Genomic DNA, 18677 nt, shown 5'->3' with positions numbered 1-18677 from the left:
CAAAAAGCAGTGATGAGACCCTGAGCCCACCAAACTGGTATCCCTCCTCTCCCCGACTATGCCTCGATATCCTGTCCATGAATATCACAAATAAGATTGGTGACAAGGAGCAGCCCTGGCGGAGGTCAACCTCCACTGGAAATGAGTCGGACTTATTGCTGAGCACCCAAACACAGCTCTTGCTTTGTGAGTACAGAGATTGGATGGCCCTGAGAAGGGACCCCCTCACTCCATACTCCCCCAGCACCTCCCACAGTATATCCCGGGGTACCCGATCATACAACCTCTCCAAGTCCACAAAACACATGTAGACTGGATGGACATAATCCCAGGAACCCTCCAGGGTCCTTGTGACAGTGAAGAGCTGGTCAGGACATAAACTGCATTGTTCCTCTTCAATCAGAGGTTCAACTATCGGCTGAACCCTCCTTTCCAGCACCCTCGAGTAGACTTTACCAGGGAGTCTGAGTAGTGTGATGCCCCTGTAATTGTCGCACACTCTTTGGTCCCCTTTTTTTAAATACGGGGACCAACAGCCCAGTTTGCCACTCCTTAGGCACTGTGCCAGACCTCAATGCAATGTTGAAGAGATGTCTCATCCACGACAGTCCTTCCACACCCAGAGCCTTCAGCATTTCTGGACGGATCTCATCAACCTCCGGGGCCTTGCCACAGTGGAGTTGTTTGACTACCTCAGTGACTTCCACCAGGGAAATTGATGAAAATCCTCCATCAGCTTCCAGCTGTGCGTCTAGTATAGAGGCTGTTCTGGTCTGATGCAGGCGTTCCTCAAAGTGTTCCTTCCAGCAGTGGATTACATTCTCAGTTGAGGTCAACAGAGTCCCATCCTCACTGTAGACAGCTTGGATGTTCCCTGTTTTCACCTCCTGAGGTGCTTCACAGTCCACCAGAAGCACCTTGGTGCCAACTGAAAGTCCTGCTCCATGGTTGCTCTGAACTCCTCCCACACCCACTGCTTTGCCTCCCCCACAGCAGAGGCTGCCGCCCTTCAGGCCTGTCGGTACCTTGCAACTGCCTCCGGAGTCCTCAAAGATAACATATCCCATAAGGACACCTTCTTCAGTCTGACGGCTTCCTTGACCACTGGTGTCTACCACAGTGTTTGAGGGTTGCTGACCTTTGAGGCACCAAAGACCTTCAGGCCACAGCTCCTCGCTGCACCTTTGGCAATGGAAGTTTTGTACATTACTCTTTGTGGTTCAATGCTGCCAACCTCTACAGGGATGCTAGAAAAGCTCCATCGGAGGTGTGAGTTGAAGATCTGTTGGACTGTGGGCTCCTCCAGATGTTCCGAGTCCACCCGCGCTATCTGTTTGGGCTTAACAGATCTGTCCAAAGTCTTCTCACACCCTCACCTCACCTCAGATGGTGATCAGTTGACAGCTCTGCCCCTCTTTCACCCGAGTGTCCAGGCAACATTTAAGGCAACATTGGATTCTGTAAAGATATGTCTGTGTCCCATATTCACTACATATTTGTGATGTGTCTCAGCAGCCAGTGTTGATTTCTGCTAATCATTTGATTTTGTTGACCAGGCTGATCTTTGCAATGTCCTGATTGGTTGATAAAATTTAATATGTGCATTCGGCCCTCGGGCGCCGGAGACACCACCCTGGCCCGCAGCTCATTGTGGCTCATTTGAGGCCGCAATTAACATCAGCAGTCAGCCTGCTGGCCTTGCAGGGAAGCCGGGACGTCGCAGGCTAGGCTAAGCCTGGTTTCGGCTAACAGCTAAACGCTAACAGCTGTTACACAACAAGCAGCTGCTAAATAAGACAGTGAGAATGGGGCCAAAGAAAGCACCTGTGACAGAGGATTTGGAGGATTTTAAGAAGGTTCTGGATATTCTCACGGAGGAGGTTGGTGCCGTAAAAACTCAGCAAAAGGAGATACTGGCACTTGTAAAGGAAGTTAAGGACCTGAGAGGCCTTATCGTTCAGAAGGACAAGCGTATTGCGTCGTTGGAAAGGAGGGTGACTGATATGGAGCAGTACACGTGAATGAACCATGTTGTTGTATCTGGGCTCTACATCAGACCCAGATCGTATGCTTGGGCAGCAGCCTCTGGTAACAGGGGGGAGCCCGCTGAGCAAGATGAACGCTCCACCGAGCAACAATTTGCTGCTTTTCTGCAAACAAAGGGGATCGATGTGGATATAAACACTATGGAAGTGTGTCATCTGTTACCCAGGAAGAATTCAGCAGACAAACCTACAGTCATCATGAGGTTTGTCAAAAGGAAAGACAAAACAACTCTGCTCAAACAAGGATATAAACTTGAAGGATCCCTTGTTTACTTAAAGTGTCCCTGCCACGCTATGACATTTTTACATATTCTTGAAGAATAATAAAAGCTTTTTCCACATGTTGTCTTTGTTTTTTTACCATAAAATTACACTGAACAAGTATTTAGACGTTTCGTTACCCATCTGAGAATTTTAATTTTCCGCCTCTGAGTTGACCTACTTTTTCGCTGCGACAGATGTGATGTCATTCGAGTAAATGTGTCGCAGCGCCGCTCTGTTTACCAACACGCAAACACGGACAGCGAAGGCATAGTGTGCGATTATAGAGAAGATTTAAGTGACATATCGATTGCTTTTGAAGAAGATGAGGAAGTTTCTGATGAAGATATTAACGGCGTAAATAATGAGCGGCTCCAAACCGTGTATGTTCCAGCTGATGAAGTGCAGCTGTCAGCTGACAACAACAGCACTGTGGAGGACGATATAAGCTGCTGAATGGTTTGTTCACTCCACCTTTTCTTATAAATGATCATTTATTCCTGGCACGGTGTGTTTGTCTATGAAAAAATTATTTGAGCAGCACACCATGCTTAAATTCAGGAGTTTGTTCTAAAATCACTGAAAATAGAGTTTCTGTACATTCTGTATATATTTAATCATTTATAAGTCAGTTTCTTGTGATTGCTAATTCTTCACTTTTTATTCAAAGCAAATGATTGCAAATCTTTATCTGAAAAGCTGTAGACCCACATGGGATGGGAAAAAAGATTTCTAAATAAAAGAAAATTTAGTTCTATATCTGTTGTCAAATTTTATCAGGCATAATATTGTAGAAAAATGTTTATGCTAAATGGAGACTTTCCTGTCTAAAATACACATACAGAACATCTGTAATCAAATTGTATCACATCTAATCTACTTTGAATGAACAGACATCTGAACAAAAAACAGGCTGTTCAGTTTACATGCATATGTATATTTGGAAAACACAAAAATGTCAATGTTCTGTTTTTTTCAGGTGCTCATGTGAACACAGTCAGCCGATGCCACTCGTGATCGAGTCTCGCTGCTGCAGGGAAATTTCTGCTGTCCTGACGGAGATACAACGTGGTGGCGAAAATCCTCAATGTGTCACACAGCTGGCTAGTTTCTTGATTGTGTTTGGATGCATATGTCCTCAGAGTGGCACACTATGCCTACATGATGCTCCACAGTACAAGTCAGCACATGAAATAGTTAGAAAGTTTCATTTACATGGTTTATAGAAAAAAGTAAAAAATATTCAAATACAAAAAGAATGAACTGTTGCTTTGAACATCAATCCATGCTGTTTTTTGTTGCAGAAAGTATCATCATATCGCATATCGACAATTTGTGCGGTTGTTCTGGGGACACTTGGGAAGGCACAGAAGGTTGCCACTACCAGCTTGTGTTGTATCCAAAATAAGGAGTATTTTTGCTTCACCATCATCCGACTACACTGGCTTCCAGTTTCCTCCTCCGGAGTGAGGGGTTGGGCTCATCGGTGGTACCTGGTCCGCTTGGCAGCATCAGCCTCAGCTTTGTCAGTTCACATTGGCTGCTCAGTGGAGGAGGATCATTGGTGGGGATTTCTGGTCAGTTTGGTGTTTTGCAGATCTGAAGAACCTCTTTTGCTGTGTCGCTCATATAGACTGAATAAAATGTTTTTTAACAAATTGTAAAACACTTCTCATTTGAATGAAACAATGTGAAACTTATGTGAAATTGTATTTTTATTCATTTTATCATGCTATATAAAAATACACAAAAAACAATCTGTTTTGTTTGTTTTTTTGTTTTTTTTTTCATTTTCCACATATCACATGTTGGATCTGTGGCTAACTTTCTCACTGTGAATCCTCCTCTTTTCCACTAAGGAAAGTATATTCTGAACCTTGGTCTCTCTTGCTCTGTCTGCTTTTGTTGTCTCCCTGCATTTTCATTAAAATGAAGGGTTGCCACCAAACTCCTAAAACAGAAGTTAAAACAACATGAATAAAAACATTGCTTATATACATTAAAAATGCTGTTTGAAAGTTAGGCTGTTATTGAGATAACATAGACAACTTACCTGCAAAGCTGACCCTGATATGAGAAGGAGACTTGATCACGAGTGGCATCGGCTGACTGTGTTCACATGAGCACCTGAACAAAAAAAACAGAACACTGACATTTTTGTGTTTTCCAAATATACAAGGTCTGTTAGAAAAGTATCCGACCTTCTTATTTTTTGCAAAAACCATATGGATTTGAATCACGTGTGATTTCATCAGCCAAGCTTGAACCTTCGTGCGCATGCGTTTTTTGCGAGTTTTTTCACGCCTGTCGGTTGCGTCATTCGCCTGTGAGCAGGCTTTGTGTGAGCAGTGGTCCACCCCTCTTGTCGGATTTTTATTGCGAATAAATGTCTGAACGATTTGGAGCTTTGCTGCATCAAATTTTTCCAGAAACTGTGAGAGACCTCCAGGTGGACACCATTCGGAAAATTCAGATGACTTTCAGGGACAATTTTATGGGGATTACACAGATTAAGGAGTGCTCCAGCCGGTTTAAAGACCGTCCTAAGCGTCTGAGAGCGCGGCGCGCTCCGAGCGCCGATCGACAGGCTGAAACCAGATCATTTCCAACGTGAAGGCTTTGTTGATCTGGGACGTCGTCTGACTTACACAATAATGGCAGAAGACGTGGACATCAGTACTTTTTCGGCACATTCCACTGTTACAGGAGTTTTTTCATGGAAAGAGGAGCGGAGGGATGCGCCACCGTGCCGCTCATGGCGCAGCACAAAACCACCTCCGTGTTGGTCTCACAGGACGGCTTTCAGATGGCTTAAAGACGGCTTTCGGTGGCTTTTCAGTCGTGTGAATATCCGAGAAATTGTGCATGAGCTGGACATGCCCCAACATGTCCTGTGAGGCTTCATCACAGCGTTGCTTTGCGCCATGCAGCTCCACCGCGACGCGCGGAATTCCTCTGCACGTCTGTCTCAATGTGCCGAAGTGCAGCTGTCCACGTCTTCCACAATTCCTGTGCTAGTCAGACGACGTCCCGGATCAACAGAGCATCCAGTTTGGAAATGAACGGCACATTCCACTGTTACAGGAGTTTTTGTCATGGAAAGAAGAGCAGATGAATGCGCCACCATGCCGCTCATGGCGCGGCACAAAACCACCTCCGTGTTGGTCTGCATGGCGCAAAGCAACGCCGTATCATCATCCGGCATCATCCGGCAGGGCCCTGGGTGACCAAGCAGCCCTGTTTAGGGATAGCCCTGCTTGCTCCACATGGAGACAGACCTAGAAAAGGTGGTCTAAACATGGCTTGTCTCACTAGACCCAGTTGGCTCACCGCTGCCAACGGGCATCACTACACGCGGTGCGAAAAGAAAAACAAAGAACCTGAAAATTGCGTGCTGGAATGTATGCACAATGATGGACTCAGACAATAGTGATCGTCCTCGAAGACGCTCAGCTTTAGTCGCCAAAGAGCTAGCAAGGCTTGACATAGACATTGCTGCACTCAGCGAGGTGCGCTTTGCAGACCAAGGGTCACTCACCGAGGAAGGTACAGGCTACACACTGTTCTGGTCAGGGAAGGCTAAAGAAGATCGTCGACTCTCAGGGGTTGGGTTCATGATTAAGAGTGCCATAGCACATAGGTTACACAGTTTGCCAGTTGGACATTCTGACCGACTCATGTCACTCCAGCTCCCCATCAACAACAAGGATTTTGCCACTATTGTTAGTGTGTATGCCCCAACCATGCAGGCCGACATCGGAGTTAAGGAGGCTTTCTATAGCGATCTGCACAACTTTCTACAGCGCGTCGACACACAGGACAAGCTCCTCATCATGGGAGATTTCAACGCCAGAGTGGGCCGCGACTCTGATGTATGGAAGGACGTGCTAGGGAAACATGGCATAGGCAACTGTAACAACAATGGCCGCCTGCTGCTGGAGTTCTGCTCTGCACATGACCTGATGATCACCAACAGCCTGTTCCAACAGAAAGAGAGATTCAAAGCAACCTGGAGACACCCACGCTCCAAACACTGGCACCTTCTGGACTACGTTCTGATGCGACAGCGTGATAAAAGAGACGTACTACATACCAGGGTGATGCCTAGCGCGGATTGCTATATGGATCATCACTTGGTCCGTTCCAAGATTGCTTTCACTTTCAAGCCCCCTCCTAAGAAGAAAGGCCCACAGTTTAAGAAGCTACAAGTCCACAAGCTGCAAGACATAGACACAAAAATGGAGTTCCAGGCCAAACTAGAGGAGAGACTGGGTGGAGAAGAAGGCCTGCCTGACGACCCTGAACAACAGTGGATAAGATTAAAGACCATCCTTCAGGAGACGGCAGCAGAAATAGTGGGCTTCTCAGCCAGGAAAAATAAAGACTGGTTTGATGAGTCTGATGCACAGATCCAGGAACTACTAGAAAAGAAATGTGCATGCCACAAGACTTTTTTAGCTAAACCTGATGACCACTCTGCCAAGACAGCTTACAGAAATGCCTGCTCCACACTGCAAAGCAAGCTCCACATACTGCAGAACGACTGGTGGCTAGCTTTTGCGGAGAAGACACAACAACATGCCAATGCCGGAGACATGCGCTCCTTTTATGAAGCCCTTAAGACCATCCATGGGCCAGCACATCAAGTGCAAGCACCCCTGCGCTCCTCAGAAGGCTCCACCTTTCTGACGGACAAGGAAACCATTATGCAGCATTGGTCAGAACACTTTGAAAACCTCTTCAGTGACAAGCGCACTGTGCAAGAGTCATCAATCGATAAGATTCCCCAGGTGGAGGTGAAATGGGAACTTGAACACTTGAAGAGATCCGAAAAGCCACCACGCAGCTGAATCCAGGGACGTCTCCTGGCATAGATGGCATCCCAGCAGAGGTGTACCAAAATGGAGATGAGGCAGTCCTCAACAAGCTTCAGATTCTCTTCTCCAGTTGCTGGGAAAAGGAAATGGTTCCACATGACCTTCGGGATGCTGTCATTGTCTCCCTGTACAAGAACAAGGGCGACAAGTCTGACTGTTCTAATTACCGGGGCATCACTCTCCTCTCAATAGCAGGTAAGATTTTGGCTCGAGTGCTGCTCAACAGGCTTACCCCTACCATAGCGCATTAAAATACTCCCGAGAGTCAGTGCGGATTTCAGGCCAACAGGGGAACCACCGACATGATCTTCATACTGAGACAGATCCAGGAGAAGTGCAGAGAACAGAACATGGCCCTTTATGCAGCCTTCATAGACCTAACCAAGGCTTTTGACACGGTCAGTCGTGAGCATTTGTGGAAGATTCTTGCACGCCTTGGCTGCCCTCCAAAGCTCCTCACCATCATCTGCCAGCTGCATGAAGGCCAGATGGGACAAGTGAAGTACAACGGGACTCTGTCCAGCAGCTTCCCCATCTCAAATGGCGTCAAACAAGGTTGCATCCTCGCGCCCACTCTGTTCTCCATCTTCTTCAGCATGATACTTCGTGAGGCCAAAGAAGACTTGACAGACGGCATCTATATCCGCTTCAGAACCGACGGAAGTCTGTTTAACTTGTGGCGCCTTCTGTCCCACACTAAGATCACAGAACAGCTAATCATGGAGCTGCTCTTCGCAGATGACTGTGCCCTCGTCGCCCATACAGAGCAAGCCTTGCAGCACATTGTCAACTGTTTTGCTGAAGCAGCAAGAGCCTTCGGCCTCACCATCAGCCTGAGAAAGACAGAAGTGCTATATCAACCAGTCCCCCATACAGCATATACCCCACCCCAAATCAACATCGAGGGTACCAGCCTGAATGCAGTAGAGCACTTCACGTATCTTGGTAGTGTTATCTCAAATGACGCATCTGTTGCCAAGGACCTAGACAGTTGCCTTGCCAAGGCCAGCAGTTCTTTTGGTCAACTCTCAAAGAAAGTCTGGCAGAATCATGCACTGCGCCTTTCCACAAAAGTGCAGGTCTACAGAGCCATTGTGGTCCCTACCCTGCTGTATGAAGCTGAAACCTGGGTTCTGTATCGCCAGCAGATCAGATTACTGGAACGCTTTCATCAGCGTTGTCTCCGAAACATCTTCGGGATCAAGTGGCAGGACTACGTCTCAAATGAGGACATCCTTACCAGAGCCAAATTGCCCAGCATGGAGTCTATTATACTCAAACAACAGCTTCGTTGGGCAGGTCACGTAGCCAGGATGGATGATACACGCATGCCGAAATTACTTCTCTTTGGCGAGCTCAAGGAAGGGAGACGAAACCAAGGGGCCCCCAAAAAGCGCTATAAGGACCAGCTGAAGAAACAGCTCTCCCTTGCAGGCATTCAGCATCAGTCATGGCAGCATCTAGCTACAGATAGACTCTGCTGGCGTTCCAGCATCAAATCCGCCAGCCTGAAGTTTGAGGCAGAAAGAAGTGAGGCCTCACACCAGAAGCGTCAAAGACAGAAAGAGCGGGCAGCAGCACAAGCCCAGCCTACTCAAGTGTTCATTTGCCCCAAGTGTAACAGGTCTTGTGCATCCCGCATCGGACTTTTCAGCCACCAGAGGGCTTGTAGAAAATAAACTAAAAAAAAAAAAAGGCCTTCCCACTATCCTCGCAAGCGAGGAAACTGCCAACAACTTGACTTACTGTGCTGAAGTTTGGGGCAACAATTCTAAAACTACATTGCAGCCATTATTCATTCTTCAAAAAAGAGCATTAAGAAGAATTCATAATGCAGGTTATCAAGACCACACCAACCCATTGTTCATTAAATCTCAAATATTAAAACCTCACGATATGATTTTGTTCAAGACTGTTCAATTAATGTACAAAGTGAAAAATAAACAAGTGCCATTTATAATTCAAGAATATTTTACTGAGAGAGAGTTGGAAAATATAATTTATGGCCTTATATCATTTTAAAATTGCTGGCACTCGGATGACCAGGAAAGGTTTCTATGTCTCCATGTGTGGCCCTAGACTATGGAATAACCTGACGGATGAACTCAAACGATGTCCAAATATCATCCATTTTCTTTTTCATTGTCAATCCATCTTCTTTTCGTTGTAAGTTTTGTTTGTTGTTGTTTGTGTGTGTGCTGAATAAATTCATTCATTCATTCAAGGTGTAAAAGCTCATGTTTTATGTTATGCTTTTCTGCAGTCTTCTTACTAACCTCATATATCCAGCAGTGCTATTGTTTTAACATAAAGTAGACATTCTAACTGATATATTGTTTGATAAAATGGAATATGTGCAGTAGGGAAATGAGATTTTGAAAGTTTTTAGCCAAGGAGTATGTAAACCTATGTCTGCAAGGGTTTGACAAAATGCTAATACACTCTTTTGTAGCGAATTAACACTAGTGATTAATTTTACCTCAAATAAATCTTGGGGCACCACCTCTTGACTGGATGATTTTATACCGATGTTATAACATCAGTATGTTGTAAAATCAGTCAAGAGGAAATATTAAATAAGTCTCTTATCTACTAGTCGGAAGCTCTACAGGTCAAGGCCCAGTACCTCTGTTCAACATATAAACTACAGTCAACCACATACGTTTAAAGCATTTATTTAACCCAGGACATATCACAGTAATGCAATTTTATGATAATAAAGTTCAACGGACAGCTATTATATGACAGTTGTGTAATATGACTTAGTTACAGGAATTTAAGAATGAATTACATCCTAGTCAGCAGAGGATTTATTTTGGTGTTTATTAATGTGAGATATTACTGATGACAGGGAATAGAATTAAATAAAGCCACTCCAGCCAGATTCTGACAAAACCGCATTTTACTTTGCTGACGTGCACGATGTCTCTCTCTGAGTCAGATGCTGGCAGCTGCCTTCTTCCACAGTCGATGACCCGTCCGTCTCAACAGTTCTATTCGCCATAAACAAAACTGCATCTTCCATTGTCGTCTGGGCAGTCGGGTTGAAACAAAACTTGATACAAAAATGTTGACTTTATAACAAAAACTGTTCATGAGGTAGATGAAAAAGGTGTTTAATTTGAAAAGTCACCAAAGGAAATAACGTATGCCACCAAACATCAGCTTTACAGAAAGTTGTGGTTAAAAAGAAACTTTGGAAGTGAAAAAAGTATCATTTCTTGTTGCATGCACAGACAAGAAATAAGAATCCATGAACATGTGGTGGAACGAACAAAAGGGAAATAAACGAGACAGCAAAAAGGCAAAGCGTCTCCAGAGAGAAGGAAAAACAAAGAGGCGAGAGCCAAAAGCAGAAAAAGCCCCATCTCCCAAGAGATGCTCACTTTTAAAGGGTCTTTTACTCTGCCCCCAAGAATCCTGGGTAGCGTAGTCTTCAACTGTTTCTTTGTCTGAGTGAATACTAAATCATTTTGCGCCACCCTTAAATTCACGCTTAAAACCAACCATTTCCTCTATTAACAGAATCTTGTAAAAGAAGTACCTTTGAAACAACACACTACAACCATAATATGAAAACAAGAAAACACTTGATAAGACTTTCTAAAATCTAAATATAAAACCCAACGATAATGTAGATAAAATTCCATGCTTAAGATTACATAATCAAAGGTTTTTTTTTCTTTTTTTCAACAACAAAACCAGTAATACAACCAAAATACATTAGATTCTTTCCTTTTTTTATTACAACTTGAATGAAACGAAACCTGAGGAAATTGTGTCTATTCCCAATTGGTCCACGGGGGTTGCTTTTGGGCAATTCTATGGTAATGGAATTACAGCAGCAGCAGAATCTGGACATATGGCATCTAACCATGACAGATTAGCTCAGATTATAATTCCGTTACCGTAGAATTGCCCTTTTGTTCCATGTCTCTAATGAGCCTAGTAATGTTAGGTGATCAAAAACATTAATTTTGTCATTCTGATGTCAATTGCAGCCAGAGACACTGCATTGTGGTCTCCAAGTTATTGAGCAGTTCATTTTGTGAGGAATTATGTTGAAAGTGACCAAAATGTTTGTTCAGAACTCAAATTGTTGGGTTTGTGTGTTCCATGTGGAGGGTTTCTGGCTACAGATGGATGGTGAGGTGATAACAAAACCTAAACTCCCAGGAAAGAATGCTCTTAGAAGGTCATAAATTACATGAGATGGTCAGTTTTACTGACCACTCTATTCTGCATTGGGCTCAGAAAAACCTCTCGTTGGCATGTTGACAAGTTACAGACCTTTGGAGTAGACCTGGGAAGCTCCCGACTTTTGAAGAAGGGAGTCATGGCCTTTGGTTTCATGCACTTTAAAGTTTTAAAGTTGATCTTGCTACACTTTCCTTCTGTTATCTTTCCCCAGGTCCCATGGAGGCTCAACTTTGGAGGAGGGTCGTGTTCCTCGACGTCATGCTTCAATCCATGCCTCGATGGACTCAACTCGGTCCAAGCAGCTCCTTAGCCAATGGAAGAACAAAAATGACAACAGAAAGTTCTCTCTCCAAGTGATGGATGGAATAAGGCCGGCCCCTTCTTCATCTCCCCAGAGGAACATGGAACTGCGCTGCTCTTCTGAGCCTTCTGCTGTTGGCTTGGAGGCAGAACTCCGCTCTGGGGGTCATCTAGCATCAGTAACTGGTCCTGAAACTGAGTTGCGTGCCGGCGCACACATCCCTGCTCAGTACATGAAACTAGCAGCGAGCTCTGTTCCTCTGGCCAATCATAATCATATGGCTCACAATGGCAGCACTGGATTTGTTGGTGGTGCCAGAGTTTCCATCCAATCCCGGCCTGGTTCCTCCCAGCTAGTTCATATTCCTGAGGAGGAAAACTCTACCAGCAAAGATCAAGAAAGTGAATCAGAGGACAGCACGATGGATGGAGGTGGATCAGTGAGAGAGAAGTGGCTGAGAGTAGCTGAGAAGACAACCATCCCCTGCAGGCCGCTCAGTGCTGGAGGGCAGCCGCGACTGATGCAGGTTAAGTCTGGAGTTCTTTTACTTTTCTCATGAAAACTCATAAACAAAACCTCTGGTGACTGTATTTCTTAAAATTGTAACACAGTCACATACTTATCGTTTTGATAGTTCTGGATTTCATAATACAGTTGTGGACATAAATTTACATGTACTTTGGATAAACGCTTTAAAATGAACTTTTACCCCACTTCACATATTCCATTTGATGAAACTTAATTGGGGGAAGTCATTCACATCTACTTTGTTTTCAACTCCAAATCACAAAAAAAATGGGACAGTACAGAAAATGCAAAATAAATAAATAAATAAATAAAATTCCCGCAGAGATGCATAGATTTACTTTGACTTCTATTTCATTACAGACTGTATGAACCCAAGATATTGTATGCTTTGTTTGGTTTGGTTTGTCAATTTACATCCATTCCTGCATTTTGCAACACATTCCAAAAAAAGTTGGGATGGGGCAATTTATTCTAAATATTTGGATTAAATCATCACTTTTACAGCCAGTTTTCTTCAGACATGGCAGGAGATGAACACATGAACATTTCCAAGACACTGAATTTGCCTTGGACTTCATTTATATCAGTCATGAAGAAATACAAACAGTATGGTACGGTGTGATAAATCTTTGTCAAGTAGGGCTATATTCAAAAAATGAGGGACCATGCTGGAAGGCAATTAGTGAGGGAAGCCACCAAGACACCTCTGAAAAAATTACAGGTTTCTGTAAAAGTGAGTGGAGAAAGTGGAAATGGTGCAGTGGTGCTATTGCATCGCCAGTCAGGACTAGTCAGTCATCACCAGTCAGTGCCTCTCAGTCATCACCAGTCAGGGCCAGTTAGTCATCACCAGTCAGGGCTTGTCAGTCACCGCCATTCAGGGCCAGTCAGTCATCACCAGTCAGAGCCTCTTAGTCATCAAAAGTCAGGGCCAATCAGTCATCAAAAGTCAGGGCCAGTCAGTCATCAAAAGTCAGGGCCAGTCAGTCATCACCAGTCAGGGCCTGTCAGTCATCACCAGTCAGTGCCTCTCAGTCATCACCAGTCAGGACCTGTCAGTCATCACCAGTCAGGTCTAGTCAGTCACCGCCATTCAGGGCCAGTCAGTCACCACCAGTCAGAGCAGGGGTAGGCAACCTGTTCCAGAAAGAGCCATGAGGGTGCAGGTTTTCTTTGCAGCCACTGACTCCACCAGGTGATTTCACCAATTAACTGATTCCATCTGCTCAAAGTGATATTAATCAGTAAAATCACCTGGTGGAGTCAGTGGCTGCAAAGAAAACCTGCACCCTCATGGCTCTTTCTGGAACAGGTTGCCTACCCCTGAGTCAGAGCCTCTTAGTCATCACCAGTCAGGGTCTGTCAGTCATTACCAGTCAGGGCCTCTTAGTCATCAAAAGTCAGGGCCAGTCACTCATCAAAAGTCAGGCCAGTCAGTCATCATCAGTGTCATGAATGGTGGAGGATGGCTGAGACCCCAACACAGAGATCACACAAGAAATACAACAATACAGCCTTCAATGACTCACAGAGGTTGGTGCACGGGGCGGCAGTCATGAACTGGCGACAGTGTCCATTAGGCCAGTATCTCACTGGGCTGTGACTGGGGGAGAGGAGGGAGAGACAGAAAATCATGTGAAAATAGGTGAAAAGTTGATAAGTTTTTCATGTGGAATCTCACTCAATTGGTCCTCCCGACACATACACGCATGGTGGCAGACTGTCTGCTGAACGACATCTGGAGGGGTGGCGAAAATCCATACACAAATCTCAAGCAGTCCATACACAACCCACACGAAAGCCACTGACAAGGTGCACAGCACATACGCGAAAGTCGAGTGGCACTGGTGCAGGCTTTGCAGGTGCAAGGATTTGTTTGTGAACAGCATGCGGCATTCTCACGGATGTTGAGTATCATTGCCGTGGCTGAAATAATGGCATGTGTGTGCAGACAGTGCTCAGGATGGCTGTGGACTATTACATTGTTATTTTGTGAAAGAGGTTGTGAAAATTCCCCAGACTTTAGGTAGAAAAGTGCTGTAAATAATAATAAAATAAAGTAGAATAAATACAGTGCATCCAGAAAGTATTCATGGTGCTTCACGTTATCCACAATTTATGTTACATCCTTATTCCAAAATGGAGTAAATTAATTTTTCCCCCCTCAAAATTCTACTCTCAAGACCCCATAATGACAACATGAAAAAAGTACTTTTTTATTTTTGCAAGTTTATTAAAAAAAAAAATCTAAGAAATCACATGTACATAAGTATTCACACCCTTTGCTCAATACTTTGTTGAAGGCACATTTGACAGCAATTACAACCTCAAGTCTTCTGCCTCAGGTTTGGTGCACCTATCTTTGGGCAGTTTTGCCCATTCTTCTTTGCAGCACCTCTCATGCCCCATCAGGTTGCCATTTTCAGATTTCTCCAGAGATGTTCAATCGGATTCAGGTCCAGGCTCTGGCTGGGCCACTCAAGGACATTCACAGAGTTGTCGTGGAGCCACTCCTGTGATATCTTGGCTGTGTGCTTAGGGTCATTGTCCTGCTGAACGATGAACCGTCGCCCCAGTCTGAGGTCAAGAGCGCTCTGGAGCAGGTTTTCATCCAGGATTTCTCTGTACATTGCTGCATTCATCCTTCCCTCAATCCTGACTAGTCTCCTAGTTCCTGCCACTAAAAAACATCCCCACAGCATGATGTTACCACAATCATACTTCACTGTAGGGATGGTGCCTGTTTTTGTCTAAACATGACACCTGGCAATCTTTGTCTCATCAGACCAGAGAATTTTGTTTCTCATGGTCTGAAAGTCCTTCAGGTGCCTTTTGGCAAACTCTAGGGGGGCTGCCATTGTTGTATGGCTGGGGGGCCTGGCTGCCTTTTTGTTTCTGTCTTTTGTTTTTCCTTCCAGGTGGCTTGCATTTGGGACTGAGTGGCTGTGTTGCTGAGGTTATCAGGACCTCACCCTGATCACCTGCGGCTCGTCAGGACTCACAGCTGAGGTGCATCTATATGGATTGGAACATGGTGGCATTTAAGACTGGAGTATACAGTGTGGATTTGCCAGAGACTCGACCTTGTGACCAGACGGGTGAGATCGTCGTCTCGGGAGCCATCTCATCATCAGTGGATGCAGAGAACGTCCAGGTTTGATGCACGGTCTGTGAAAGAGGAGGGGGTGAGGTCTCACGCTCGTCAGCACACTTCCTGAGGTACGTTAGATTTTGTGACTAACATTTATACAGTCAGTAAATGTGGCGTCCCTCACACCTTTTTATATTGAGCTGTATGTTAGTCATGTATCGGCTTCCACTGCAGTGGAGTTTTGTGAACTGGATGTTCCATGCCTGCAGGTTGGGAAGTTGATTAGTAATCAAGCCAGGAAGTGTTTGCTGTTTGTACACCTTTAAGTGTTCTCTCTGTGTGTAGAGTGTGGACTCACATAATGGTTCCTTCTTTCACAGACTCGGTTTGTTGCGGCCACCTGGGGGGTGTCGGCGGGGTCCTTGGGTCCGAACAGCTTCTGGCTCCAGACCGTTAGCGGCTGCTGGGAGCGCACCATGCCAGACCGCACTTTCTGTTATTTTTTGTATCACTGTTATGTATTAAATTCAGTTAGCCTTTGTACCGTGCTCTGCTTATTTCATACTGGGTCCTTCAAATGCTGGTCGGTTCTCCGAGCTGCGTCCGACACATAACAGCCATGTGCCTTTTTCTAAGGAGTAGCTTCTGTCTGGCCACTCTACCATACAGCCTGATAGGTGGGTTCCTGTAGGGATGGTTGTCCTTCTGGAAGGTTCTCCTCTCATCACAGAGGAATGCTGGAGCACTGACAGAATGACCATCAAGTTCTTGGTCACCTCCCTGACTAAGGCCCTTCTGCGATCGCTCAGTTTCGACGGGCGGACGCGTCTTGGTGGATCTAAACTTCTTCCATTTACAGATGATGGTTGATTGTCATTGTGGGGTACTATGTGTAGAATCTTGAGGAAAAGATGCATTTCATCCATAAGGCTGTAACATAAAGTGTGGAAAAGTGAAGCGCTCTGAACACTTTCCAGATGCATTGTAATAAAATAATAACAAATAATAATTTAAAACAGCAAGAAACATGTGGAAAGCCACTCACAGACTTGCAGAATGATGTCTAGGAGAATGTACATATCAGTATTTTTGTCCCTGCTGGTGACTGTCCTCTCATCTCATGAATGACCATACAGTTCTCCATCACGATCTGCTCGATGCACGTGCAGTCGCAGTGATCCTCTGGAAGCACTCCAATAAAAATAAAAAAATTCAAGCCAGAGCCATGATGTTGTCCTTATTCTCTGAACAGCTGATGTCCTGCCCATGTGAGCAAGGCAGGTGTCTGATGGCTAGCCCCATGAAACTTATTCCACTGCTGAATAATAAATAAATAAAAATAATAAATAAATAAAAATATATAAATACAATGAATTCTCACACACGTGCATGGCAGGTGGGTGCCAGCCCGGCTGCCGGGTGGTTGAAGGGTGCTGGACTCGTTCGACTGTTTCCAGAAGTGCTGTTCCCCTCCAATCATATAAAAGGAAAAGGGTGTGTCAGCCCTTTACAAGTTGTCCCACATGTTCTGAGTTGCAGAGACTACATGGTGAGGAGTACGAGGTGCCTACCTGAGGATTTGGCAAGGGAGTTTATCGTGCAAATATTATGGTCTGTTCAAAAATCAAGTGATGCTGAGGGGACGGTGAACAGCTGGGAACCTCACGACGAACTGCACAAATTTCCTTGCGGATGCCATTTGCAAGGCTGTCGCAGCCTGGGGGGGTTGCTGACTTTAGAGAATCGGCAGGGAGAATTATCAGCGATGCAGAGAAAGGTCCAAAAAAACACAACAAGCAAAAATTGTCCAAAACAGCAGTCAAAATCAAAGAGCTCACTGGAAACAATGTTCAGCAACGAGACATCTGTAGAGTCACTAGAAACAAGGGTGAGAATGAGGACAAAAAGCACACATTCAGGCAACGCACGGGAGGGACACAAGCAAATAACACACACTAAAGGTAATCACATAAATGGATTCAGATGAGGGTAAACACTAATTGCAAACAGCTGGGGAGAGACACTGGTAGAAAGTTAACAAAACACACAAAGGAAACCATGACCTCCAAAATAAAACAGGAAGAACTAACTACAATAATACAGAAAACAAAGCCACAATAAAATGAACCCAGGAATGAAACCCAGAATTAAACCAGACAATAATAATTCTAACTAAACTGAACTAAAACTGGAGACTATTTAAATAAACACCAAAGACAAACAAGGATCCAGATAGCACACACAGACATAAGAACCCACAGGAACCCCAAACAATATCAAGACTAGGAACAGAGTCAGAGGACGAGGACAGTCACAGACAGAGATCATGACAGCCACTCATGTTGAGTGGAGGGACTTTTTATTGTTATTGAGGACTGTAAAACAGGTAACCAGATCAGATCTAGGCTCAGGTTTTAAAGGTGTCTTCTAGCAAACTGCTGCTGAAATTTTGTATGTTCTTTTTAAGAAAATCATCCTCATCATGAAGCTGTGTCACTGGAGAGGCAAAAGACAAAAGTTGCACTATGCACAGTTTCTTGAACCACAGCAGAGGTCCATAAGGCCTTCAAAGTTGTCATGAGTTTGTTGGCTCCCCTCATTCCTTTCAGCGTGGTCACTCAGGTTTTGAGAACTCCCTATTTGACACAGATTTACCAGACAGCACTATATTGTTTGTATTTCGTAATAGTTGATGATAATTTCATTCCGTTTGGGAAAAAATGCCCAGGTCTTTTTCTGAATGTGTTGCAGGCCTTAAATGCAGGAATGGATGTTTATCAACAAGTTGAAATCCCAAATATGAAGTATCATGAATTCATACTTTCTGGAGTGAAGCAGACATCAAATCAAATCAAATGTAAGGATCACACTTTTATTTTATTTTATTTTATTATCTTCTGTATTCTCCCAACTTTTCCTGATTTGGCATTGTGCATCATATGGTATATTGTATTATACGAGGTCTATTAGAAAAGTATCTGACCTTATTATTTTTTTCAAAAACCATATGGATTTGAATCACGTGTGATTACATCAGACATGCTTGAACCCTCGTAGGCATGCAAGAGTTTTTTCACGCCTGTCGGTTACGTCATTCGCCTGTGGGCAGTCTTTGAGTGAGGAGTCGCCCATCCTCTCGTCGATTTTTTCATTGTTTAGGAATGGCTCAGACTGCTGCTTTATTTTTTTTGTTTTTTCAAAACTGTAAGGCACAACTGAGTGGACACTATTTGATAAATTCAGCTGGTTTTGGTCTGGTAGTATCGCTTTAAGGACGGCCCACGGCGCCTGACGGCGATCTGCGCTTCGAGGCGGCAGCGTCTCGCCATTTCAAGTTGAAAACTTCCACATTTCAGGCTCTGTTGACCCAGGAA

At 44.5% G+C, this 18677-nt stretch overlaps 1 protein-coding gene across 1 annotated transcript in view; it reads left to right on the top strand.

Annotated features, from left to right (window-relative positions):
- Positions 1-18677, top strand: part of LOC117521990 (phospholipid phosphatase-related protein type 4-like) — a 103794-nt gene that overhangs the window by 68974 nt on the left and 16143 nt on the right. Inside the window, exon 9 of the mRNA XM_034183354.1 lies at positions 11595-12210. Within this exon, the coding sequence (XP_034039245.1) occupies positions 11595-12210 (616 nt within the window). The remainder of the gene's footprint in view (positions 1-11594; positions 12211-18677) is intronic.

Source organism: Thalassophryne amazonica, chromosome 12 (genome assembly GCF_902500255.1).
Source record: "Thalassophryne amazonica chromosome 12, fThaAma1.1, whole genome shotgun sequence".
In the NCBI taxonomy this organism is placed as follows: domain Eukaryota; kingdom Metazoa; phylum Chordata; class Actinopteri; order Batrachoidiformes; family Batrachoididae; genus Thalassophryne; species Thalassophryne amazonica.
Note: the sequence above shows the minus strand (reverse complement) of the source record. Positions and strands in the feature narration are given on the sequence as shown.